This window comes from Eptatretus burgeri, chromosome 7, assembly GCF_056783735.1.
Source record: "Eptatretus burgeri isolate ZD-2024b chromosome 7, Ebu_testis_v1, whole genome shotgun sequence".
Classification (NCBI taxonomy): domain Eukaryota; kingdom Metazoa; phylum Chordata; class Myxini; order Myxiniformes; family Myxinidae; genus Eptatretus; species Eptatretus burgeri.
Window position 1 is genome coordinate 30,717,108 of NC_140967.1, and position 27,918 is coordinate 30,745,025.

Consider the following 27,918-nt stretch of genomic DNA (forward strand, 5'->3'; position numbering starts at 1 on the left):
GGAGGAGATAACAAACACTTAGCTCCATTATAGTATAGATTCTGCTGTCAAAGGATTTAATAATGGTATTTCCTTTTTTATTGTTATATCAGTGGAGTACAATAGTGGTGAACACAAACAAATATATTTGGATGATCTTTTCCAAACTGAGTCTCCAATCCTCCCCCTGCCCCCGCTAAATAACTGGACGGCATGCCGTCCCCCCTACCCAATAGCATTCATGCCTGCTGATAGGTCGGTTTGTAGGTCTCTAACAGCAGAGAATTGCAAACTAACTTCTCAGATATCTCTATCCATCACCTTTGTATCTCCTGGCATTATCTCACTAACTGAAACCATTCTCAAAGAGCATGTTTCTGACTCGTCTGCCTCAATCCCTGGACTGCTTCCATCTGTGCTTTAACATCCAGCAGTCCAGCACTCATCATAGTGGAGATTTTGCTCGAGATGTTCATAACTCTTTTTCCACAGTGTCTCTTCGCCGACCCCCCCCCCCTAAACCCCAGCCCTTCCATCTCCGACCCTGTGGAGTCTGTGTGACACTGTCTCTTGTTTCATGTCTTTGTTTATGTTTCTGTGCATAACGATTAACACAAAGGACAACCAACTTCTTTGTTTATGTGTGTGGTCACCGACCCTCCCCTCCTCCCCTCTCCCCCTCCCCTCTCCCCCTCCCCTCTCCCCCTCCCCGTTTTTACAACTCAATATATTAAGTTCTCTCTTCCAGCATGGATTGTCAGCTATCCTCCCACCACAGTTCTCTTTCTTTAATCTGTAAAGACTTATAATGTAACTATAACCCCAACAGTCCTCCAACTACAGTCCATGATATTGCAGCTGAGGCCTTTTGCAAAACACCTGCAATAACTCGCTCTCTCTTTTTCTACTCGTGCATCTCTCCAAAAAACGAATTCTTCATTCGATTTTGATATGTCAAACTTCTCCACAATATTGTCCAACTCCTGGCTCTTCTGATTAAGTTCATGTGGAAGGGTTTATCTCCTTGGTGGTCTTCAAGTAATTGCAAAAATGCAGACATGTATGCAGTTTCATGTGTTTACGGCAGATTGATCTGGTAGAAAATCTGATATCCCCCTTAAAGACTGGTCCATTATCTCATCAGTTCCTGACTTCAACAGTTCCTGCATATCCATCGCCAGACTGCTTTCTCTGCTTAACTAGTTCATCCCTCCATGAATTGTCCCATTCAACATCACAATCTTGGTACACTGAGACATTTGATGAGGAAATTACAAAAAAGTGACGTGTTCTCCCCCAGGAAGTCAAACCCAAACTGATGTGAAACTACAGTCGATCCGTCCACTCGTATACCCTCGACCACTGTGCATCAGTCCTTCGACAAGCCAGAGGCGAACAACAAGTTCACTTGCAGTAAAAAAATCTCTGGAGTGATTCACCATTCTCAAAAGCCTGGTGGCAGCTGATAAATGTGTCTCCCATAAACATTCCCTTACTTACTTACTATATCTTCATTTCTAAAGGATCGAGTCAAATTGGACATGCTTGACCTTGGCATGGAAATGTACCCCCCCCCCCTGCCACCCTCAATCACAGTTTCTCTCTGCAACCTGTGAAATTTGAACTCACGGATGTTGAGAATTTCTTCCTCAATCTTGATAGTTCCTCTACAAATGGACTTGGCATTGTTGGCACTATAATCCTGAAGAACTGTAATTTGGTCCTATGTTCTCTTCTTTCCTCACTCTTTTCCATGTATTTCTCAAATCTTCTCCTGCATTCATTGTGAAAAGGTAATAATGCATATTTACAAGAAGGTTTCCAAGTCTGATCTACTTAACGACAGACCAGTCAGCATTCTCAAATTCATAAAAAAAGTGATGGAATCGGTCATTGATGTAGACCTCAGATATTATGCTCTCTTCAACATACTAATGTTTGATAAATCAGTCAGCTTCTGTGCCTGCTATTCCACAATGGAGATGTTGCTTATTTTAGTCGGACAATGTATCGATGCACCAAATGCCAAACGAGAGATCAAGGCCATCTATTTTGATAGTTCAAGAGATTTTGACTGTCTGGCACTCAGTGTAAGCTTCCAAGCTGTCTGATAATGATAACCAGGGACCCCTTCACAAATGGGTATCTATTTTTCTGTGCAAATTGGAATCTATGGGTTGCTTTTGATGGAATTCTGACTCGTGATCTTCTTGAGGATGAAGGTGTCCCACAAAGGGGATTTTAGGAGCAACCTTATACTTGATCAACATCAATGGCCTTTTCACTTCCTTTGAAAATTCCCTTTGCAATTTTGCTGCATAATGACTCCACCCTTTGCAGAACAGTACCCCTCACTTCATCGTGGCAAGCTTATATTGCTTCAATTTTTACAGAATTGGCAAAAACAAGTCATTGTCAACTATGTGGACCATTCTTTTGTCACTGGAAAATCCTATGTTCTCCCATAAGGATCAGATTTATAACTCCTCGGTTTACTCCCCTGGCAACCCCTGAAAAATAGAGATGCAGGCCCTGGAGCTGCAGTCCTCGCAGTCACAACCTGTCTTGGGCAGAAGTGAAAAGGCAGGCTGATATCTCGTTATTCTTTCCAGAGTTCAGAAATTCAGAAAAGAGTTCAGTAAATTCTGAACTCCTCAGACCTATCTATAACTGTGTTTGTCTCAAGTTAGGGTTGTTGAGCTGTATAACTCTTGCTTCCCTCGAGCAGATTGATTTAAAGGATCTGCATATTATTTGCATCTGTTCACTGGAGGCCGATTTATAGCATCTGCTTATTACAATTTGACGGAGACTCAGTTTTTTTATTGCCTCACTTCTGGTTTTGCCGTCTCCCACATCTATCCTCCCTGAGCCAACCCAGGTCACATGTGTCCTTTATCAAAAACCCAGCCTGATATCCTCCCCAAATTTTCAGCTGAATTATCAGTTCCATTCTTTCATCACTATTTTGTCATGTGTGGAATCAACTCCCTGTTTTTGTTTTCTTGTGCCCTTCCCTCCAGTCTTTCAAGATTGCTACCCTCTGTTGTGTCATGCTTTCTCCTGTACCGACACCCCTTCTCTCTTCTGCTTTCATTAACCCCTGCCCCTTTCCATTTAGCCATTCATCCACTTATGTACAGTGTTTGTGTCTCTGTTCACCTTTGTTCCTCTGTAATTCTGTGAACCGGCTGCACTCCATGTGCTGAGATGTCTTTATTAAATAAAAAGTATGGACAATGTTGAGGATGTGACACTTTATGAGCCACATCCGTGTGCTTATCATTTATCATGAAGAAATAGATATAAACCTTCTGATTTAGAGAGAAGAGAGAGAAAACAAAACACGGTCAAGGCTGCTTTCCTCATTTCCCACAGCTGGAGCTGTCGGTAATGGAGGGCAACATGGTCGAATTGGGACGCCTGACAGTACTGGATGCTGATATGCATGGCTCCTCTGCATGGCAAGCTCACTGCACACTCACGGAAATGGACACTCACTCATTTTTCAGTGTCGACACAGATCCAGAGAGCAATGAGTGTGTCATCGGCCTTGTTCAAGTGAGTGCTTCAATTATAAACTGCTCGTGCATTCTTACAATTCCTTCATTCACAGATTAACTTTTGGACGATAGTTAAACAATTATCTATGATTTTGGTAACATGGTGGAATTTTCTTTCTTTGTATTCCAAGTTTTAATAATTGGGGCTTTCTTGGACCAAAAAAACCTGTGAATAATCAAACGAATAGAAAACTGCACCGAAATGCATATTGACTCTTCGTACTTTTTAAATACAAGTTCTGGGCTCGTTGAAGAGCCAGGTGACAGAAGCCAGTAAAAAGGCAAACTAGGCTGTTAGTCATTCTGATTTGTCGAAGAATGCCGTGGTGCCCAGCCTGCAGCTGGATTTGGATGCCAGCTTTGCTATATGGACAGCTCCCAGGAGGTCATGGCTTGAAGTGAGGACTCTAGGTTCAAGATCCTGAACCTCTTCCAGTGGCTGACCATGAAATAGGTAGATAGGTTATTTTACATTCCTTCTGGAATCGAGGTGAGACTGTGAGATTTGCCAGTATCAGAACATAATCTGTTAGATTTGTTAGACAAGTACATAATTCCAGATCAGTGGAAAATGACATGGCTGCTGAATGCCACAAAGTGGAGTCCTCTACAAAGAAGAAGAGAGGTATTCCAGAGCTTAGGATAGGTTGTGTTTCTCTCCCCCCCCCCACCCCCCTGCTTCGGTAACCAACTTCCACATTCTCTTCAATCTCATTCTTCCCTCCGTGTCTTCAAGACAGCTGTTCACCACCATCTCAGATCGTCACCATTTTAAAACCATGATCTTTTATACATCCGTTAACCCCCCCCCTCCCCCCCAACCACCCCCAAGTCCACCTCCTTCCAAATTACCAGTTTTTCCTTCCTGAGTTTTCTTCTGTATCCATCCTCTTCACCCCATGCATCTTCCCCGATCCCTAATTCCTCCCCATACCCATTACTTGTCCAAGTCTCCCTCTACTTTGTCCTTCAAACCTGCTGTTAGTGCCCCCCCTCTCAACTGTTACTTTTGCTCTGTTGCAAGACAATGTACCTGATACTTTCAGGGTACTAGCTCTTCCACGAGCCTTGACCTTGTTTCGAAAAAAATGGTTGTTTATGTAAATGATGAATAAGACTGCACCCAAGACACTTCCTTGGGACTTTTCAGCCACAACTCCAGATTGGGATTGGAGATTTCCTTCAGAGTAACACATTTACTGTACGAGTGGAAGAAGTCACAAAATCATGTATGAAAGCAATCGTGTATACAGCAAGCACCAAGCCTGGCAAATGAAGCAGGATGCCAGCCTGTCAAAAGCCCACAATATGACTGGTGAAACAGTTCTGACCTTTTGTTTAAGATTTAGGACCTCCGACCTCGACCAATGTAAAGAAAGATATGGCAGCATGTTCATAGTTGATTGACTAGAATGTAATCCAAATGTTGATAAAAGATCAGGAGGTTTGCAAACAGAAAATATTTGAAGTCAGTAGCAAAGATGGATTCCATGATTTGGTTATACTCAGTAGCCTGAGAGTAGCTTTTCCCCTCCACAGTAAAGCATTCATTCTTCAACTCTTTTAATATACTGTAGAGGTTCTGTTATGTATCACTTACAATAATCAGTCATTGCCTCTGTTTGTACTCCATCATTCTCCTTGCATCACTGAATTTGTCACGAAATCCTCTTCGACATCTTGCGAGGGAGGTGTGAGAAATTTTGCAGGGTGGAAGCGACTTTCAGCCCACCCTTGTAAATTTCAAGGAAGGTTACTGGTCTGTAATTCAGTATTCTTTTGCACCTTTTTTGTATACTAGCAAATACAACCCGTCGCTTCGTTGACAGCAACATTGGGGGGGGAGGGAAGGGGTATAGACAGGAGGTGGGGATAGAGAGAGAGGAGGGGGTTGGCGAGGACAGAGCTGAGGGAGGAGGACACAAAGGTTAAACAAAGCGATGTCGTCAAAAATGAAGGTTATAAGGTTGAGATTCTCGAGGTTATCGTATGTGCGGAAATGAAATAAAGTCATGGATATTGGCGTCTCCAGGCGTTTATATGCGATTCGAAGGTATGAAAATGAGCGAGGAAAGTGAAAAAAAATTGGAGAGCTTTATCGTTAAGAAATTGTTGTGGCCTGTTTCAACGTATCCAAGCTGTGGGCGCATACCACGTAGGATCCCTTTAATTTTAAATTCAGTCTACATATCACCAGTGCCTGTGGCAATGACTTTATCCACAAAAGAGTTGCTGTTTAATGTAGAACAACCCTGGAGACAGTGCAAAGTTTAATCACCCAGGAAATAAACATTACAGATAATCCTCCACCCTGCCTGCAGGTTTGTACAGATGGTCACGTGGCACATCAGCTCACAGTCCATGCAAACATTATAGCTATTTTAAAACATGTTTTTGGGTTTTTTTTTTTACCAGATTTGCTTTGATTCCCTGCAGAACACCTTGCAAGACCTCTGAGAATATAGACACAGATCTGACAGACACTACGGATAAGCAGTCCCTCTGGGGGACAGGGCGCAAGGTCAAGCACTGAATGTATTAAATCATATAGTGTCCCTTTAAGATTCATCTCTGTTATTTGAAATTTTATGCATTTTCCTTCCGAAAAAAAGCGTTTTTGTCAGATTTTCCCACAATTTGGTGCAGTTGAGTTTGAATCTGTGGCAGGGACTATAAAAAGTGGAAATATAAATCAAATCGGAGTTAAGTAAGGCTATGAGTCCGCTTAGAACATTTGAGAAGTCTCACATTTCCCATACCATTTCTCTATACAACCAAAATTCATCAAATTTCAAAGGATTTTCACGGAAATTGTTTTGGTTCAGTCTGAATCTACATTAGCAAATACCAAAAGTGAAAACAGAGATTGAATAAAACTTAAGATAAAGTCATGAGGCCGTTTGGAAGCTCCTCATGTTGCTTGTATAAATGCACAAAACGACGTTAAAACGTCGTAAAAAAAAAACACCCGATTTTCACAAACCTTGCTGCAATTGGAGTGTTAGGCTACCTTAGCGACTGTGAAAAGTGAAAACAAAAATTGAATTAAAGTTCAAATAAATTTATGAGGTTGTTTGAAGCAAAAACCTCCATTCTCAAGAAAAATCCTTTCCAACATAATAAAACACGATTTCAAAAGCATCCATGTGCAATCCTTATAAAATCTTCTTCTTCTGATACTACTACTACTACTAATACTACTACTACTACTACTACTACTACTACTACTACTACTACTACTACTACTACTACTACTACTGTGAGGGCGTATATTGTCCTTAGCCTATGCCATCTCAGGTTCCATGAATACAGCACCTCCAGACCAACCTATCCAGCATGGCAGTCTTCAGTTCCTTAAGCACATGACATCAGGCATGTGACCAAATACATAACTTGCATGAAAAAATTAATTTTGACACCTTTATTAGCAAAAAACCGGTGCGGCCTAGCATCTAACCGAGGCCTCACTCGCAACACCGTCAGCTTGGCCCGATCTTAAAACATTAACAACTCGATAATTATAAATGATAAAAACACAACTTACCTTTTTCTTCTCAGGACACCCTTGTCTCTCCAAACATGCACTCATAGCAAGTGCAGAAGCCCTTGGCAGTTGTCACTGAACTCAGCTCACATTCTGTTAGTAGGAAAACAATCCAACACTTGGTAAATTCTGCTTCAAAACAGCGAATTAAGACCCTTTCGAGGGAGAACAAGGTATCCAAGGATGCACAGAGGTGTCCGAGGATGCACCTGATGAAGGATATAATTAAATAAAGCCATTAATTATCTTCAAAAGGGGTGTTTTAATGAACCCAAACACACAATTTTCACTCATGCACTTCCTTCGAGTTCCCTTAGTATGCATGCAAAATTTCAGGCTGCTAGGTTTCATGGTTTTGGAGTTATGGAGGAGACACACATTGACTGACTGACTGACTGACTGACACACACTGACATTCATTAGTGTAGATAAAGAGCACATAATGAATCAGAACATAAGAGAACAAGGAGAACATATTGAAAAGGCGAAACCACACCAATGGCAGGATAGAGGGATACAAAAGAGGAACCCTATGAAGATGAATGGGAATGAGGAAGAATTGGATCAAGGGGAGAGGGAGGAGGACACATTGCATGAACAATCTGGATACAAGCTCAAACTCAGCCAGAAGATGAAAGGAAAACTGTGGATGAAAAATAAATGGAACAAAAACAAAAAAGGGTGAATGAGAAGAGAGAAAACACAATAACCTGCAAAGGAAGGGGTGTGCTTGAGGGGGGCAAGGGGGGGGTCATGAGAAAAAGGATCATGAGAACGGATGGGAGATTGCCTGAGGTGGTGGGTTACAGCTGTCTTGAAGCATTGGAGGGAAGAATGTGATTGAAAAGCCTGAGGAAGTTGGTTCCACAAGTGAGAGGAAGGAAAATCAAACAAGTGGAGGTGAGCAGTGAGTCTGGATATTTGAGGTTTCAACAGAAGTGGATTTACGAGCAGAATGTGCACACCCTTCAGAAACCTGGAGGGGTGAGAGGAATGGGGTGGTGGGGGGGGGACAAAACAAGAAAAGGGCAGAGGTTGCAAGACCAAAAAGTAAGCAGTGGAAGACAGAGGTAATCATCCTGTCTGTGATGTGAGAGTAACAGACCCAGATACTCAACTTCATAGCAGGAGATTGCAATGATTTTGACAACCTTGGTTTCCAGAGCATCAAGATGTATGAGGCAGGAGTTCCAGCCCAAAGGGGAGAGCAGTACTCCATCTAGCTGTGGATGAATACTTTGTAAGTTGATAAAAGTTCAGATTTACCGAAGAAAATCTTTTTATGACAGAGGATTGTCATTTGACGGCCAGCTTTCGAGGCCAACTTGGATATGTGATTTGCCCAAGAAAGATCCTGGGTGATGGTTCGGCCCAAATGTTTGAGTGACCGAACTTATTCAAGAGGTCGGTTTAGAAAGTAGATGGGAGGGTTCATCAGATGGTCCTTTCGGAGAGACAAAGTAAGAGTGTGGGATTTGTCAGGATTGAAAGACATATTCCAAGTATTTGACCATCTTCTCACCCAAGTGCATATCAAGGTCTGCATGGAGGGAAGAGGCTGCTGCATACTTCTCTGTAGGATGAAGGATGATGTGGCAGAGGGTGGAGTCGTCAGAAAAGAGTTGAGCAGTAATTTTGAGAGAATTGGAAAGATTATTGGTGAAATGATACAGGACTGTGACCACTTGACAGGGTAGAGGAGATGAGAGGATCTCATTAAGACACACACGCTGACTATGAGAGTGGAGGAAGTCAATAAGCTATTAAAGGTGGCCTTGGATGCCATAGGCAGAGTTGGGAGAACAAGATGGTGTGCCTGATACCCATGCTTGGCTCTGATCTCATGCTTGAGATTGAGAGCTTCTATATATTTTTGTGGGGGGGGGGGGGATAAAGGGCAGCATGTCCAGGATGGAGTGACTGGGTCTGAATCCAAACTGATAGTCTGAGGTTTGGCCATTTGAGAAAAGGAAGGATTTCATGTCAACTGTGATGATGGAATCCATGACTTTGCTTATCATTGCAAGTAAGCTAACAGGCCTTCAGTTAAGAGGATCTGTTTGTCCACCATGTTTTTGTATTGCAGTCATGTTGGCTGACTTTCAAAGGAGATGGAAGGTGACCTAGGGAAAAATTATATGGTGAACAGGGGTAGAAAAAGGATGAGCAAGAGCAGTGGAGCAGGCTTTTTGGACAAATGCACTGGTGCCATCCAAATTTGTTGCAGCATTGGAAGTAAGGGTTGCCAGAAACCTTTCCACCTTATTGGATGAGAACGAGTGTCCAGTTACAGTTGCATACTGGGATTGTGAATGCGAGATTTGGAAGCAAAGAGAGAGAGAGAGTAGATGCATTTGGCCTTCTCATCAGTTCATCAGCAGAGTCGACTGTGGTACCATTTGAATTGAGGAGGAGCATATACCAGACACAAACTTGACAAGGTGCCACAATGTCTCTGAGGAAGGAGACAGGTTTTATAGTTTTTTCTTGAGATTGGCGAAACACTTTCTGGTTCTTCTGAGAGGGAACACACACTTGTTGCAGGCTTTGTGGAATGCTCTAAGGTTGCCTTCGGTGAGATTTTCCTTCCCAGAAGAGAAGGCAAGTTGTTTGAAGGTAACTGCCTCACCACAAGACTCTGTGTACCGGGGCAAGATGATGGGTTAACTGCAGACAAGATAGGATATACGTATTTCCGCACGTACGTATACGTACGTATTCTTATGATCTCCAGTTTGTGGTGGCCAAGGAAGATATTAGAAGCTTTCATTGCGCTCTGTAAACCAATCATGAACCATAGAAGCTTTGCTACTTTCAGATTATTCCATCGCTGTCATATTAGAAATGCAAAAGGTTTGGACGACACACACTCACAGGATGTGGGGCAGCCTTTCAGAATGACTAGAGAAATCGAGCGATATTTCGTGGATAATTACCTCACTTCCAGTGGATTCTGATCAGATCATCGATTATCACCAGAAATTTAACCATCTGTGTAAAGTATTTTTAACCATGACTCACCTCGATCTCATTATTTGGTCCACAGCGCAAGCCAACAACTCTTTGCACCACTGAAAATGAATTTTTATTGACAGCACAGACAAGTGTAGCTTTAAATGAACATGACCTATTGCTCTATGTGTTGTGCTCGATGGCTTTATATAAAAATGTTATTCTCTTTCATTTCCCACTCCACTAAATGTCTATCTACAAAATCCATACAGATATATATATATATATATATATATATATATATATATATATATATATATATATATATATATATATATATATATATATATATATACAATAAAGTAATTCACAAGAATCTGCCATCACATTTGGGTATGTAATTTGTTGCCTACACTCTTTGAAAATAGTTTGAAGGTGTAAAATGTACTATGTTGGGAACCTTTTGCACATCACATATATGGTGTGAGTGCAGGGAAAAGCTGAACTGAGAAGAGGAAAGGAAGCAGAGGCAAAAATAGAGTTGAGAACATTAACAAAAATAGAGTTGGGAACGTTGGGAGTTTGGGAGCCGATGGTACTATAAGTTGAGGGTCCTGCAGAAAAGAAAATGGGGGAAAGATTGTAAAATATTGTTTTATGGATGTAATATTTGGATGATGTAATCCTTTTTTAACTACAAGTCAGGGAGTGTCAACATTGGGCAAATTACGCAAAAACATTTTTGTCCACCAGCACTCCGACAAGGTTGGAGAGATTAAAATGAGCTCCGTCCGACCGACCGATCATCCGTCCATGGACTTTTGTGTGCGCGATATTTAAAAAAAACCGTTTACATTTAGCTTTCATATTGCAGATATCTATTCCTCATGACATTATCTCAACTTGATTAGATCACAGCTGTGATTGGCTGCATTCTGTTGCCATGGCAAGCATCTCGGTAACTTGGCTTGTGTACGTGATATTTCAAAAACCGTTCAAGATTTAACCTTCATGTTACACAGATCTATTCCTCATACAACCCAAAAGGTGGGGAAACCTAGAGTATCAGCTCCTTGTTCTCTTAAAATCGCAAAGAATATTTAAAACTAAAAAAACCTTAACTCTTAAAAACAAAACAACTCCAATTCTGCTCTTTTCACATTCGTTTTTTTTGGTGGCCATATTTTGTTGTCATTGTTAACATTTTCTCTTAATGCTCTCATATGAGATACCTTTAAAGAGGTTTTGAATGTCAATGAAACACTAAAAGTCCGTTTTGTGTCAGCTTATTTGTATTACCTTCATTTTTCTTTTTTACAAGCATCCTTGTTTTGACTTTTTATTTTCATTTTATATTTGCTCTTAAGTATCTTCTTTTCAGACCTCTCCAGGCAGGCAGCATAGTGGTCTATGCTGGGTTTGAATCTCGGCCAAGATGTAAACTGTCATCCTGGTATTTCTCAGGCAGGACGATACATGAATGTGTCTACCATCCCTTGGATGAACAATGAACCGGTTGACTTGTCTGCTGTCATTCGTTGGTGGATGTTAAAACTTCCACAGTGTCCTTCACAATGAGTATGCCAAATCATCACTGATACCTTTAACAAATTCCAAATTCCAGCCCTGCCTGAATGTTGTGAAGGCAATGGCAAACCACCTGGCATAACCTTTGCCCAGGAACTACTTCGGTTGCACCGGCGCTCTCTCAAGAGTACGGCACATCGATACTCATAAGTGTCAGTGTGTCTCCTCCATAACTCCAAAACTAAAAACCTAGCAGCCTGAAACTTTGCATGCATACTAAGAAAACTCTAAGGAAGTGCAAAAGTGAAACTTGCATGTTTGGGTAAATTAAAACATCCCTTTTGAAGATAATTAACGGCCTAATTTAATTATATCTTTCATCAGGTGATTAAGCCTGGTGTTGGCTTAGTGCTTAGGGTGGTGGCTTGGGATCCCAGGGTCCTGAGTTCAAACCCCATTGGCTGCTGAATTAACACCAGGGGGTTGACTCAGCCTGTCATCCTTCCGAGGTCGGTGAAATGAGTACCAGTGTACTGGTCCCGGTGTATGCCCCGGTAAGAATAGGTGTACCATATCCCTGTGTGTCGTAGGAGGCGACCAGGGTTGGCGTCAGGAAGGGCATCCGGCCATAAAACATTGCCTCAAGAAAAAGCCCAACCCCTGCACAGCAGGGAAAAATGGCTGTAAAAACGGTCATTATCTTTATCAGGTGATCCTCGGCCACCTCACTGTCTTGGGTCTTAAGGAGTTTCCTGGGTAACCTCGCTAAGGTTTGAAGCTGCCATGTTTTTTTGCCTGCTCAAATATACCTTGAAACAAGCTGCAACAATTTCTTAACAATAAAGTTTTTTTTTTTCACTTTCCTCACTCATATTATCAAATATCTGTTCATCATTGCTACTAATCGCTGGGTATATTTCAGTGCTTATAAACCCTTGGAGATGCCAGCGTTCGTGGCTTTATTTCATTTGCGCATCTGATCAACCGAGAGAATCTCTTAAACTAAGCAGAATTACAAAATGTAAGCTCCAGATTTGAAAGTATCAGCAGTTACGACTCCTAAAAAAAGTGTTGATTTCTCCAATTCGGACATTGCTTTGGCGTTTCCGGGTGCATAGTTGTATCGATGGCAATTGGTAATCGCTTGCCAAGCCATGCGTTCCATCGGAGTGCTTGTTTGAGTGCTTAAGCCACTTACTGAGCTGCACAGTTTGCCAGTTGATAGCAGGACAGTTCGTGTCTTGATCGGGATGTACAGTGGACGGTGACTACAAGGTAGAGGTACGCATACAGCACACACGGACATGGTACATATGGGTAGATTTGGATCTGTAGGGACTCTTTGCAGGTGTGTGGGCATACTATGCCTGTTAGGGTGTCATGGTGGCAAAATTTCATCCCATATCTTAAGGAGGTTCTATTAGGTCTTCCTTTGTTCTCGCACCTGTTTCTAAAGCATTTGGTTATTGGATTTGCTTTGCAAAGGTTATTTGTTTCTCTGTGAGTTTCAATGCAAAATATATTTGATAACGCCCGATTTCTGAGCCGTTTGCTGTATTAACGTGTTTTCTAAATTACCGAGCCAATTTTTTTCCACCCATCACACACAGCTGTTTATAAAGATGAATGTTCATGAACATCTCCCTGAAACGTCTATAAAAATGTGACGTTGTTTTTCATTGAAAGATACTCAAGGTTTTTGGGTTGAATACAGTATGTAATGTAGTCGGTAATCACACCGACTCCAACCTGCCCATTCCCCCGAAAATGCCAATATCGGCCAGGTGTGTGTGTGTGTGTGTGTGTGTGTGTGTGTGTGTGTGTGTGTGTGTGTGTGTGTGTGTGTGTGTGTGTGTGTGTGTGTGTGTGTGTGTGTGTGTGTGTGTGTGTGTGTGTGTGTGTGTGTGTGTGTGTGTGTGTGTGTGTTGTTTACAAAGCATCACTCTCTCTGATAACTCCCCTAACTCCCTCCCCTATTTCTCTCTCTCTGTCTCTCTGTCTCTGGACGTATTCGGACGGTCGCTATGTCTGGATGGTGGTTAACTCCATATGTGTCTGGGCGGTGGTTATGTTCTGCCGGGGTTTGTCTCCAGACGTATCCGGATGGTATTTATCTCCAGACGTGTCCGGATGGGAGTTTGTCTCGAGACGTGCCCAGGCAGTGTTTATTTCCAGATGGGAGTTTGTCTTTGGACGTGTCCAAGTGCTGTTTATCTCCAGATAGCTTGGCTCCGGACATGTCCGGGTGGTGTTTTTGTCTGGACGGGAGTTTGTCTTCCGCGCGTCCGGATGTTGTTTATGTCCGAGTGGTATTTGTCTCTGGACAGCTTGGCTCTGGACGCGTCCGGGCGGTGTTTGTCTCAGGGTGATATTTACAGTATGACCAGTAGAACATGGATTTCAGACATTATTTTGTTTCCATCTTCACTGTTGTTCTTTGCAGAATCATTCTGATGAGACAGTATGAATCGTAATTGTTGCTCCACCATATGTCTGCCTTACCTTCCTCTCACCTCTCGCTGCCTTTACTCCCTCCCCCACCCCCTTCCTCACTCTCCATCTCTCCTCACTCTTCCTCCCTCCTCTCTCTCCCACCCCTCCTTGCTCCCACTCCATCCTCTCTCTTTCCCCTACCTCCTACTCTCTCTTTCCCCCTCTATCTGCTCACTTTCCCCCACCCCTCTATCTCCCCCTCTCTCAGTGTTCCCATCAGCGAAGCAATGGGTAGTACTTGCTTGTTGATAATATGAAGGGCTCTTTAGCAAGGTTCCTTTTACCTTGATATGTATATTGTTTTATCCCGATTAAATTGCCTTTGACTTCTGCCTCGGCTTGTCTCTCTGCTACATTTTGCAGCCGCTGGATTTTGAATCTGCTCAGACCCACATCTTCAAAATCACGGTGACAAATGATGAGCCACCAGTATCAGGTGCAGCCCTGACTGGTGCCTCGTCCACAATTATCACAGTGAGAGTCCAAGACCGCAATGAACCCCCAGCCTTCCTTAATGAATCTCTGCATATATCTGTGAATGAGCATCATCCTATTGGCCACACTGTTGCTTTCTTGACAGCCATCGATCCTGACTGCACCAACCCACCACAGCAGCTCAAGTGAGTTAGATTCCAATGATTTGAGTAATCAAAAAGTTTCTCCTCTGACCATGAAAGGTAACTCAGCACAGATGTTGATTCTCTTCTATGGAGTTTCCAGCATGTGTCATATATTGCACCCTCCGACCCCATGCCAACCCCACTGGCAAAAGGTGAAAAACAAATTTGATACCATTGGTATGCGTTTTTAGAATCAAAACTTGTTTCGTGAGAAAAACTTAATTGCCCTTCATACAATCTTGATTTAGATGTCTACATTGCCTCTAAAGCTCCTGGGAGTTTGCACACATGCAGTAAAACCTGTGTTATGAAGGTGTTTGATCATATGGTCATGTGCCTTTCTGTCAATTTTTTTTTGTTCATGGAATGCTCCCCAGAAAAACTCATCTTAATTAAGCAGTCATCTGCTTAACATGGTCATTGATCAGTTTGAAACAGCGACAATCTCAAATGCACACAGTCATTAGCAATATCCCAGTGTAGTACCATAGGGCTATCTACATAGTGTGTGTGCATCAATGTTGGAAATCTTGACATCTCAAAAATAAACTTGGGTAAATGCTCGGACCACAACAGTACAGGTTGATTATAAATACTTTTGCATAATGAGTATTACACCAAGCTTTAAAACTTGTATTTCTATTATCTCACCTTTGAAAGAACATGTACCATACAAAAATCATATTTCATATCGACAACTGGAACGGCACTCGATGGAGTATGTACCCCCACCAGGCTGAACCGTTTATGCTTTGTATCCCACTGATAGGCTCGATCTGGATCTGCACCTCAACCAAAGTCGAATTGGCTTGTTCTTGTCACCGATCCAACTTATCCACCAAGTCTTGTCATAACTCGTCCACAACCTTTTGAAATATCGTGCTATGTATCATTTTTGGCCACATCTGAGAATCTGAAGAATCACTTCCAATCTTTTCTTCACAATTCTCAGATCCGGATTCAGATCTTGACCAAAATTGAATCAATTCTTCGTTGTCACACACTAAACCTGTCCACCAAGTTTCGTATGAATCCGTCAACAACGTTTTGAGATATCCTGCTCACAGGCAGATAGGCAAACAGACAGACGGGTGAAAACAATTGCATATGAACCATACATTTTGCATGCATTAATTTGTGATTGAGATACTGTAAAATATCTTCCGGTTCCAGTTTTGGAGCAGCAAGAGGTCTCCTTCGGGGCTCCCTGCTGACGTTCTCAAAGCTAAGTTTCCGGTTGTTATTTGTCCCGTTTTAACTGTTTAATTTTCTCACCTACATGTTACTGTGTGTTGCTAGTTCGGTTTTGTTTCAAAAATCGTGCTATTTTGTGAGTATTTTTGTCGACGTTCTTACCTGTGCTTGAGGCCTAGGCCTAGACTTGAGGCCTACCGGTTCCACTCGGTGTTCGATCGTTTTTTTTTTTTTTGTTTTTTCTCCCCATTACCTTCAATTTCTATCCTCCCCATTACCTTCAATTTTGATCCTCCCCACTTTCCAAACATCCCCCATTCTCCCAACTAATCTCTTTCTTATCTCAAAAAAAAAAAAATAAAAAAATAAAAAAAAATAAAAAAAACCCAACAACAACAACACGCTCACCTTCTCCCGATTTTGCTTCTTCTTCTTCTTCCTCTTAACTTCCTCCTCGTCTTCTTCCTCGATTTTTTTTTTTTACACTTCCATGACCTAATCTGTTGAACTCTCTCATACATTATTTTTAACAACAAAAACGATCTTATAATGCTTCATCTTCCTCTCTCACACATGTGGTACTCTTTACTGTTTCACAATGCACTACTCTTCTGCTATTTTAACAGACTGCTCTCATTTCGACCTCTCCTTCATTCCTTGCCTAAAAAATCCAACGATTACAGCGCTTCTTCTCTCCATTCTCTGAATTCGCCTTCATTGCATCCATCAAGAATTGTGTTAAATCGCATCTCTGACCTAAAACTTTTAAAAAGCACAGTTTGCCATGGATGCTCGCTTTCCATCAACCATTCTTTTTTTCCAACTTCAGTGCCAACTCACCCCCCTCACCCCTCACTCTCAAAGCAACCATCCCACTCTTCTCCCTCCAAGCCTCCCTCTCACCTCTCTCAAAAATTCCCCCCTCACCTTTCTCCCACCTTTCATCCCCCTCACTCTTCCTTCTCAAAGTTGCCCCTCTCTCATCCACCAACCTGCCTCCTTCCACTGCCCTCTCACCTCCATCTCTTCACTTCACCTCCTCAAATCCTCAACTGCCTTCTTCCTTGTCTCTTGTCCCCCCTCTCCCCCAGCACCACAGAGCCTTTTCTCCTCCTCATTCGCCCCCCTCCCCTCGTTATTCTGCAATACCCCACACTCCTTCAGCAACCCTCCTTACCTGCCCCCCTCGTCCCTTGTCCTATCCTCCCCCTCCCCCTCCACCTCCTGCACCCAAAGTCTCCTCCCCTTCCTCTTCATTAAAAGTGTGGACCTCAAATATCCGGGGCCTTCACTCAAACCTTTCAGATATTTCCATACAGGTTGCCACTGACAAACCAGACATTATCTGCCTAACAGAAACTTTCCTCTCCCAAAACGTGTCTGACTCCCAAGTATCTCTCCCTGGCTACTCCCTCTTACGGTATGACAGACCTGAGCCTCGTCCTGGTGGAGGTGTTGCTCTCTTCATCAAAGACTCTATTCCTCACTCTCCATGCACTGCTCTCACTCCCCCACACCCCCAGGAATACCTCTGGCTTCGGCTTCCCCTCCACTCCCACCTCATGTTTATATGTGTACTGTACCGTCCACGGAACAGTGATGACTCCATCTACACCTCACTATCCGAAAACATGGACCATCTTCTATCTTCTCATCCAAACTCTCTCTTCCTCTTATGTGGTGACTTCAATTGTCATCACGCCAGTTGGCTAGGTGTGGGTACCTCTCTCACCTGCCATGGCACCTCAGCAAAAGCTTTCTGCGACTCATTGGGACTGACTCAATCGGTCAACTTCCCGACCCGGATCTCAACCAATGGTACTCCATCTCTTCTGGATCTGGTTTTGACAAATTTCCCTGACAATATCTGCTGCTCTTCCTTCGCTCCAATTGGTTCTTCTGACCACGTCCTTGTCAAAGTGGACATCTCTCTGGCTGTTATCAGAGAACCACCTCACCGCCGTCGAGTCTGGCATTTCACTCAAGCCGACTGGCAGGGTCTCCGAGCAGCCATCAAACTTACAGACTGGTCTCCTATCACTACTTTCTCAAACATCAACTCATCCTGGGAATTCTTTCAAAGAAACTTGCTCTCCCTCATGCACAGATTTATCCCCTCTCGTGTTCAGTTGTCTTACCCTTCCTCCCGCCCTTGGTTTACTGAAGCTTGTGGCGAGGCAGTTGTCCTGAAACAACTTGCCTTTGCCTCATGGAAAGCAAACCCAACTGAGGGCAATCTCAGTTCTTTCCACAAAGCTCGGAACAAGTGTGTATCTACCCTCAGGAGAGCCAGAAAACAACATCTTTCTCATCTCAAGTCTGAACTCTCAAACCTCTCTCCCTCCTCAAAATCCTGGTGGTGTTTAATCAAATCTGTTTCTGGTGTATGTTCCCCCTCCATCCCCTCCCTTACCTCAAATGGCCGCACGGCTGATTCCACACGTGATAAAGCTGAATGTCTAAACTCGGTGTTTGCAGCTAAATCTTGTGTCCTAAACCCATCACTATCTCTACCCACTTTACCCAGTCACACCCAACTGTCCCTGGACTCTGTATCCTTTTCTCCTAACAAGGTGGAGAGCTTGCTTTCAAACCTCGAGTCAGATTCTGCAACCGGTCCAGACGGCATCAGCCCACGTGTCCTCAAAGCCTGCTCTTCTGCTCTTGCTCACCCTCTCTGTTCTATTCACCCTCTCATTTGCCCAAGGTCATCTGCCATCTGCTTGGAAATCTGCTAACATCACTGCCCTGCATAAAAAAGGTGCAAAAACAGATCCCTATAACTACAGACCAATCAGCCTTCTCCCAATCATCAGCAAGGTGATGGAATCCATCATCGCTTCAGATATAAAATCCTTCCTCTTCTCCAATGGCTTGATTTCCAATCATCAATTTGGTTTCAGACCAGGTCACTCTACCCTGGATATGCTGCTTATGCTCTCCCATCAATGGATGGAGGTCCTCAATGCCAGAGAGGAAATCCGAGCCGTATCCCTGGACATATCACGTTCTTTTGACACAGTCTGGCACCCTGCCCTACTCACCAAACTCTCTTCCCATGGTATTCAAGGCCATCTCCACTCATGGCTCGCAGACTTCCTCTCCTGTCGCAGTCAATGTGTGGCCCTAAATGGAGTTCTTTCATCCCCTCTTCCTGTGCTGGCTGGAGTTCCTCAAGGTAGCGTTCTGGGCCCTGTTCTTTTTCTGGTTTTTATCAATGATCTCTCGGACTCTCTGGAAAATCCTCTATTTCTCTTTGCCGACGACTCCACCCTCTGCCGTACCATCTGTCATCCCTCAGACCGGCAAGCAGCAGCTTCTTCGCTCACTGCAGATCTGGATAAAATCACAAACTGGTCCAACACGTGGAACATGTCTTTCAATCCAGACAAATCTCACACTCTCACTATGTCTCTTCGAAAGGACCGTTTACAAAACCCCCCCATCCACTTTCTCAACAATCCTCTGGAAGAAGTCTTTTCTTTCAAGCTTCTAGGTCTCACTATCTGCCATGACCTTTCCTGGGAAAGGAAAGCCAGTCGCCGACTGGGAATCCTCCGTCGTGCTAAGTCCTTCCTCGGCCCTCTTGAGCTCCTGACCACTTACAAAGCTTTTGTCCGTAGCCTGATGGAGTACTGCTCTCCCTCTGGGCTGGTGCTCCTGCCTCCCACCTTTCTCGGCTTAACGCTGTCGAAACCAGGGCATTTAAGATCATCGGCATCTCCCGCAATGAAGCTGAGTCTTTGGGCCTCTCACTCAATCACCGCAGGTTGGTCGGTGGTCTTTCTGTCTTCTACCGACTCCTCTCCAGCCTTGCCCCCCTGCTCTCTCTGCGATTTGTCCCCACCACATTTCCACAGGGCGCTCAAGGTCCGCCAACAACCCCCTTCTGGTAAAACTACCAAAATCACGAATCACTGCTCATCTTCACTTTCATTCCTCTTTTTTCCCGCCTTTGGAATAAACTTCCTCACTCTATTCTTTCCCATTCTTCCCTCCAGGCTTTCAAAACAGCTGTTCACCACCACCTCTTATCTTCCCCCATCCAAATCCTCGATCTTTTCTACCCCCGATAATCCACCCAAGCCCACTTCCTTCATTTCTCCTGCTTTCCTTCCTGAAAGTCACTGAAATGTCCATCTTCTCTTCGCCATGTTCCCTGTCCCATCCCCATCCCTCTCCCTTCCACAGTTCACCTAATGTGTCTGTTCCCCACTGTTTTGTCCCTTCCACTCCCGCCCCTCTTGTCTCATGCCTCCTTGCTGTGAGTTGTGTGTTTGCTCTCATACGAGCCTCGACCAAGGTATACAAAAAAAAAAAAAAATATCTGCTTGTTAGGCTAACTGTAGATCTTCCTTTTGGGCAGATACTTTCTGCTTCACGATCCAGAAGGTTGGCTTGATGTGGAGAGCGTGAGCGGAAGAGTAAGGTCTCGACACCAGCTGGACAAGCATTCCACCAGCCTTCAAAACTCCACTTATGCTGTGCTCATTACTGTGCAAGATGATGGTACTTTAAAGTTTTTGCCTTTTTTCAGAGGGGGTGGGAGTGGGGGGGGGGGGGTTCACAGCATTTATAAATAGATTAGGCTAAAGTTTATAGCCACTGTGAATGCCAAGCTTCCGACTCCTTTATTATTGATGTCTTAATAACTTCTTGTCTGTATTAGAGATATGAAAGCGAGGAATATTACACCAAAAATAACTTCATATCACTTATATCAAACAATTCCAACGTTTCTGTACTTTATTTGTTTCCTACCCTTATAAATGCAGTGAACATAGTGATCCATCATAATTATACAGTACAGACATTCCAGCAAATCCTTATATCTGCACATTTTTATAAACACATTCATCAAATTTACCTGTAAAGTCAATATGGTCTTTCTTCAAAATGTGAATATTTAGAAAGCCATATTTACAAGGATGGATTACTGACTTCATAGCTTAACATCATAATGGTTAGAGCGTTCGCTCTGAGTCTTGGAGGTTGGCAGTTAGATCCCAGGCCAAGACATACAAAAGTCTTTAAAATGGTTCATGCTGTGACCTTGCTTGATACTCAAGATTTAAAAAGGACAGAACACACACAAACAACCATTGTGCAGGCCTGATGGTCTTAATAGCCTCCTCCTGCATTGAAATTCCTTGTAAGGGAATTTATATTTATGATATATTTATATATTATAGTGATGAAGCCACGTTTTATCAACCGGCAGTGAATCAAGTCGGGTGAAGCAAACCATTGATTTCTGGAAAATTTCTTCACCAGGTTTATGACAATCAACAACTTATTTTGTTTTTGATCCACAGACCTGCTGATTGACCTGTTTTTTTTAATTTTTTTTCATTTTTTTTAATCACCAACAAATTCCCTATACTGACTGCACTTGCGAGAAACCACTAGGTGTCTCTCACTGACCACTCACAGAATGAAACGTATGAGATGAATAGGTATGCCTGATGTTCGTAACTAACTAATGTGCATTGGTATAAGAATGTACCAGGTAGGAAGTAGGATGAAAGAATTTGGGCAGTAGTAGATAACACAGGTTATTAGAGTACCACAACTCAGGAAGGAGCAGCATCCTCACCAATGAACTGTCTCGTCAGGTACACATCAATATGAGCTCAGATGTGATTAAAATTTGTGGTGTGGTGCCAGTGATAGGGTGAAGGGGGGATTCTGCCATCTGAACACTTTTTGAAGAATTCTGCCATTCTGAACAAGACATTAAGTCGGCTATCGCATGTTCATTGAAGCTGTTGATGTATAGCATCTTTGAAAAATAGTAGATCATAAATTTCTGCTTTGGGATTAAAAGGAAGCCAATGCAAATTTTGATTACTTTAATGGCAAGAATGGGGTTCATCCATCGAATATAGATTAAAATTTTAACTTAGGGGTTGGGTGTTCGCCAATATTCTGGAGGTTCAATTGATTTTCTCGTAGAAAGATGCACGAAAGCTACACTGGTCTAAATGACCCTTGATCGCCACAATCGAAGTCACGAAAACGGCCAAGAGATTTATCCCTGAAATACTTAAAATTACTAAATTTACTCTAAGTGGTGCCAATTATGCCTGGTGTTGGCTTTATGGTTAGGGTGGTGGGCTTGGGATCCAAGGATCCTGTGTTCAAATCCTCCTCAGCTGTTGAATTAATACCAGGTGGGGTTGACTCTGCCTGTCATCCTTCTGAGGTCAGCAAAATGAGTGCAAGCTTGCTGGTATCCTGTGTCGGAGTGGAGACCCGTCCAGGATTGTGCCCAATAGCCAAGGAGACTGCTTCAGCAGCACCAACGCTCTGCACAGAGTATGGTCCCAATTCATGGATGGATGGTGCCAATTGCATACAAGGATATACAAGGAATTTTGGTGCAGAAGGAGAGAATTCAGCCCATCAGCCTTTCACTACACCAACCCCAGTATCCATCACCCATCCACACACAAGCTACTTACGTCTTGCCAACATCCCTGCACCTTTCTATATCCAATGCATCGAAGTAGCTATCTGATTTCAATTTAAGCCTCTCTACTCTTTCTCCTACGACTACCTTTCGAGGGAGACCATTCCGTGCATTAACTACTCTCTGCCATTTTTTTTTTTGCCAGTAGGAGGGAAACCACGGGGTAACATCCCTGGGTCAGATTGTGGGAGAGTGTGTCGGAGTGGTGCTGAGGTGTCGTCTACCAGACGGCGGTCTCCTTGGGTTAACCTGAGGCGGTCCCTTCGGGTGGGTGCCTGGAATGTCCTATCCCTAAGAGAGGATGATCACCTGTCTCTGTTATCATCTGAGCTCAAGCGTTTGGACATCGGGATTGCAGCTCTCTCTGAGGTTCGGAGACCGGATTGCGGCGAGATAATGGTGGGTGGTTAAACCTACTATTGGTCTGGTCGCTCTGATGGTTACCATACCCAAGGAGTTGCTGTAGCTGTGTCCAATAAGCTGACCCCAATGATAATTGAGGTAACACCGGTCAACGAGCATATTATGAGATTAAGGATTCGTCACTCCTTAGGTGTCATTTCCCTGGTCTCTGTTTATGCTCCGACTGAGGTGAGTGATCTCACCGTGAAGGATGCATTCTACGCCACACTCGAGTCTGTGGTTGATCAGTGCCCCAGACGAGATACACTTCTAGTCTTGGGGGATTTCAATGCATCGACTGGAACTGATAGGGACGGTTATGAGGTGTGTGTTGGTCCCCATGGGTCAGGAACTATGAACCAGAATGGCACTAAGTTCCTTGACTTTGCAAGAAGTCATGGACTTAGGATGGCTGGTTCATGGTTTCAGCACCCACAAGCTCATCGCTGGACTTGGTATTCCAACGCTGGCGGTGTGGCAAAGGAGATTGACCATGTCCTCATTGACGGTCGTTGGAGGATGATCCAGAACTGCAGGGTCTACCGGAGTGCTCAGTTCCTCAATACTGACCACAGGCTTGTTGTAGCAACTCTAAAGCTGCACCTTAAATCCTGGAGAATGGTACCATCCCAGCTGAGGCTGGATGTTGCCAAGCTCAGGGATGAGAGAGTAGCTGAGGAGTTTGCGAACAGGCTGAGTGGACACTTGGGGGGTCTGGGTGCTTTGGGGGGTCCTGAAGAGTTGTGGAGCGCCTTCAAGACCACCGTCCTTGATGTTGCCGGTGGATGCCTTGGAGCTCACCGCAGGGCAAAGAAGAATTTTGTCTCTCAAGGGACACTGGATACCATTGACCAGAGTCGCAGGGCCAGGCTGAATGGCAGAGCTGAGCTGTTCAGGGAGCTGAGGCGTAAAACTGTACGTGCACTGAGGGTGGACAAGGAGGCCTATGTGCGAGGAATCTGTGAGGGGGTAGAGCATCACCTGTGGACAGGTGATTCTCGTCCCGCTTACAGGGGAATTCGCACATTACGTTCATCCAAGCCCATCCCTCAGAGCACTACAGTTCGAGCAGAGAGTGGTAGGCTCTTGACAGAGGAGTCTGAAGTGAAGGCCCGCTGGGCCGGTTACTTTGAGCGCTTGTACCAGGCTGATCCCCCAACTGTCGAGTTGGACGTCAAGGGTGTTACAATCCCTGTTGCTGACCCTCGAATCAACTGTGGTCCACCTACGCTTGTGGAAACACGGGCTGCGGTGAACCAGTTGAAACGGGGCAAAGCTCCAGGGATCTGTGGCATCCATGCCGAACTTCTCAAGGCTGGTGGAAATGCTGCACTCGTGTCGTTGCATGCAGTTTTGTGCTCTGCCTGGAACACAGGCATCATCCCAACTGACTGGAAGAGGGGCCTTGTTGTCCCTCTCTGGAAAGGGAAGGGTGATCGCCAAGACTGCAACAACTACCGAGGGGTGAAGCTGCTCTCAGTGCCGGGCAAGGTCTTTGCTCGGATAATTCTCGATAGGGTTCGCCACCATTTGCTTGAGCACCAGCGTCCAGAGCAGTCAGGCTTTACACCAAAGAGGTCAACGATTGACCGTATCCTTGCACTTCGTGTCCTCACCGAACGCAGACGAGAGTTTCGGCAGGGGCTGCTTGCAGCCTATGTTGATCTTTGTAAAGCGTTCGATTCAGTGAATCGGGATGTCCTCTGGAGGATTCTTGGTCTTCGTGGGGTGCCACCAAAACTGATCGATCTGATGTCTGAACTCTACTCTGGTACTGAGAGTGCTGTGAAGTGTGGTGGTACCATCTCTGACTTATTTCCAGTTGTTACTGGAGTTTGTCAGGGATGTGTACTTGCCCCCACACTTTTCAGCACTTGTATGGACTGGATTCTAGGGAGGATGTCGGAGAGATCAAGTTGCGGTGCGTCATTTGGGAATGTCAAGATCTCGGACCTTGACTTTGCAGATGATGCAGTCATCTTTGCGGAGACTTTAGACATCCTCTTGGGGGCCCTCGAGGTGCTGAATGAGGAGTCGGAGCCGTTGGGATTACGGGTTTCTTGGGTCAAAACTAAGATCCAGGCTTTCGGTGACATCTTGGATGCTGCTGTCCTGTCTGTGTCTGTTTGTGGTGAGGATGTTGAGGTCATGGAGAGATTCACTTACCTTGGCAGTGATATTCATGTCTCTGCTGGCTGCGAGTCAGATGTCAATAGACGTCTGGGTCGGGCCTGGGGAGTCATGGATTCACTGGATCATGGGGTGTGGCGCTGCCGGTACCTGTGCGGGAGGACGAAAGTCCGAGTCTTCAGGTCCTTGGTACTTCCAGTCTTGCTCTATGGGTGCGAGACTTGGACTCTGAGCAAGGATCTGAGACGGAGACTTAATTCCTTTGGTACCAGGTCTCTTTGGAGAATCCTTGGCTATCGCTGGTCGGATTTTGTGTCCAACGAGCGGTTGCTGAGAGACTCGGATGAGATTTGTTACCTGCATAGTCCGTGAGCGTCAGTTGCGGCTGTATGGACATGTGGCTCGTTTTCCTGACTCTGATCCTGCTCACCAGATTCTCTCAGCGAGGGAGTCTCATGAGTGGAGGAGGCCAGTGGGTCGACCACGTGCCTCATGGTTGCAACAGGTTGACCATCATCTCAAGGAGATGGGGATGGGCCTGGCATCTGCCTGGGGGATGGCCAGACGGAGGCCCCTGGAGTACCGGCGGAAAGTGGACGCAGCGACGTGCTGTTCTGGCACATGCTCCCATACCTGACCTGACTACTCTCTGACTAAAAGATGCTTGTCTTAATACTGTCCTGACTCTCATCTCTTCATTGTCTTTAACATCTCAATCAAATCTCCTTGTGACTGCCTCCTTTCTAATGTATAAAGTCCTGTCATGTTCATCCACTCCTCCTAGCTTATGTTAGATAACCCCAGAATCTGTTTGGTAGCCCTGCACTGAACCCTCTCTATAGCAGTTGAGTCTTTCCTCAGAAGTAGTGACCAAAACTGCACACAGTATTCTAGATGAGGCCTCACCCTATACAGTGTGAACACGACCTATTTTAATTGATAATTCACCCTCTTTCGAATAAAATCTCAACCCTGTTTGCTTTACCTCAAGCTGCCTGGCATTGTGCTGTTTTCTTACTCTACTTACCCCCTGTATCTCTTACCACCCCCCATATCCTTATCCTATCATGACATGACCTAAGACTGTCCCTCGCATCATGTAATCTCTATTTTCATTGTTCTTACCCATCCCCAGCACATTGCATTTCCTTATGATAAAATGTATCTGCCAATCTTTTAGCCCAATCTATTAAAGTATCTCGACTTTGCTGAATTAGATCATTTACCCCACCCCCACCCTTTGCTATCAAATATCGCATTGGAGTCATCAGAAGAAACCTGAAAAAGCAAAGAGCAAATATAGACTTATCTACCTTAACTTCCAAGATTCACGTCAGCTGAAAATTCCCAAAGCCTGCTCTTCACCCCACTATCCAAATCGTTGATGGACATAATGAACAATAATCGTCCGAGTTCTGATCCCTGAGGTACCCCACTACTTACATCCTCCCAGCAAGACATCCTCCCACTCACAGCCACTCTGCTTCCTACCACGAAGCCAGTTTGCAATCCAATTAGATACCTGACCAACCACTCCACAAGCCCTCACTTTGACTAACAACCTCCGATGTGGTACCTTATCAAATGTCTTCTTAAAGTCGAGATACACTATGTCCACTACACTTCCCTCATCCGCCCAATCAGAAACTGCTTCAAACAACTCTAATAAATTTGTTAAACATAATCTCCCTTTAGTAAATCTGTGCTGACTACCTTTACATAGTTTGAAATTATTCAAATCGTTCCCTGTCAGTTCCTAAATTAACGTCTACAGCACCTTCTCAACTACTGAAGTCAAGCTAACAGGTCTATAGTTACCCAATTTCTCTCGATCCTTTCTTAAATAATGGTGTTACATTTGCTGCTCTCCAATCCCCTGGTACCTGTCCTCACTCCAACGATCTATTTAAGATATCTGCGAAAACCACGCTTATCCGCTCTGCTGCCTCCCTCTATACTCTTTGATGCATATTATCTGGCCTTGGAGGTTTATCATCTCTGAATTTTTCTAGCAGTTTCTTCATTTCCTCATGGGCTGACAGGATGGCCTAGCGGTATGCACACTCACCTCAAAACTGTCGAGCCTAGGTTTGAATCTCAGCCTCGTTATAAACTGTCACCCCTGTGTTTCACAGGCAGGGTTATTCATCAATGTTTATGCTGTCCCTCGGATGGACGTTAAACTGGGCGTCCTTTCTGTCGGCATTAGTTGGTGGATGTTAAAGATCCCACATTGTCTTTCATGAAGAGTAGGTGAGCTATCACCGGCACCCTGGCCAAATTCCAATATCTTGCCTTCACATACAGGGGGCACTGCATCAGCGGCACAGTCACAACCTCAGCCAATGCCCCACAACTTTCTGCTGCATATGAAAGAAAAAGAATATTCACTCCCTCTACTCTTACTTGGATCTCTTCTTCCAAAAGCCCTTTCTCACTTCTGAGATCGATACTCTCAGCTATTGAATGTTTCCCTGACTGTTCCTGAGTAAAAGCAAAAAAAAACTATTTAATAATCCTGCCATCTCACCCTCATCGTTCACCATTTCTCTGGTGCTATTTCTCAATGGGCCCACACTCATTTTAACCCTTTCCTTGCCCCTTATATGCTTAAAGAATGTCTTGCTATTATGTTTAATATTCATAGCTTGGTCTTTTTCATATTCCCGTTTGGCCTGCCCGGTTATTTTCTTAACTAGTCTCTGTTTTTTAGAAGATAAAAAAACCTTCAAAAAACTAGATTTTTCAAGGTTTAAAAAAAAAAAAACTAACAATATGCCTGCCGAATTACCTGACCAATGACGTCATCATTTTTTTTTCTGTGGACCATTTTATCCCGAGATGATCCTCAAAAATTTTTATACTGATCAAATGTACTAAATCTGATCTGATCATACTGATCAGATCATACTAAAACATTGTACATGTGGAATTATGACGTCATAACGAAGACATCTATGACATCATAAAAAAATCACACTTATTCCCCACTAGCAAATACAGCCCGTCACTTTGTTGACAGAGACAATAAGGTGGGGGAGG

The 27,918-nt window shown here is 44.0% G+C and overlaps 1 protein-coding gene across 3 annotated transcripts in view; it reads left to right on the forward strand.

The window, feature by feature from the left end:
* The window catches only part of LOC147022951 (cadherin-15-like), a 171,363-nt gene that overhangs the window by 51,548 nt on the left and 91,897 nt on the right, over window positions 1-27,918 (forward strand). For all 3 annotated transcript variants that reach the window (XM_085887912.1, XM_085887913.1, XM_085887911.1), the window contains 3 exons: window positions 3,358-3,540; window positions 14,422-14,678; window positions 20,239-20,381. In XM_085887912.1, the coding sequence (XP_085744038.1) occupies window positions 3,358-3,540; window positions 14,422-14,678; window positions 20,239-20,381 (583 nt within the window). The remainder of the gene's footprint in view (window positions 1-3,357; window positions 3,541-14,421; window positions 14,679-20,238; window positions 20,382-27,918) is intronic.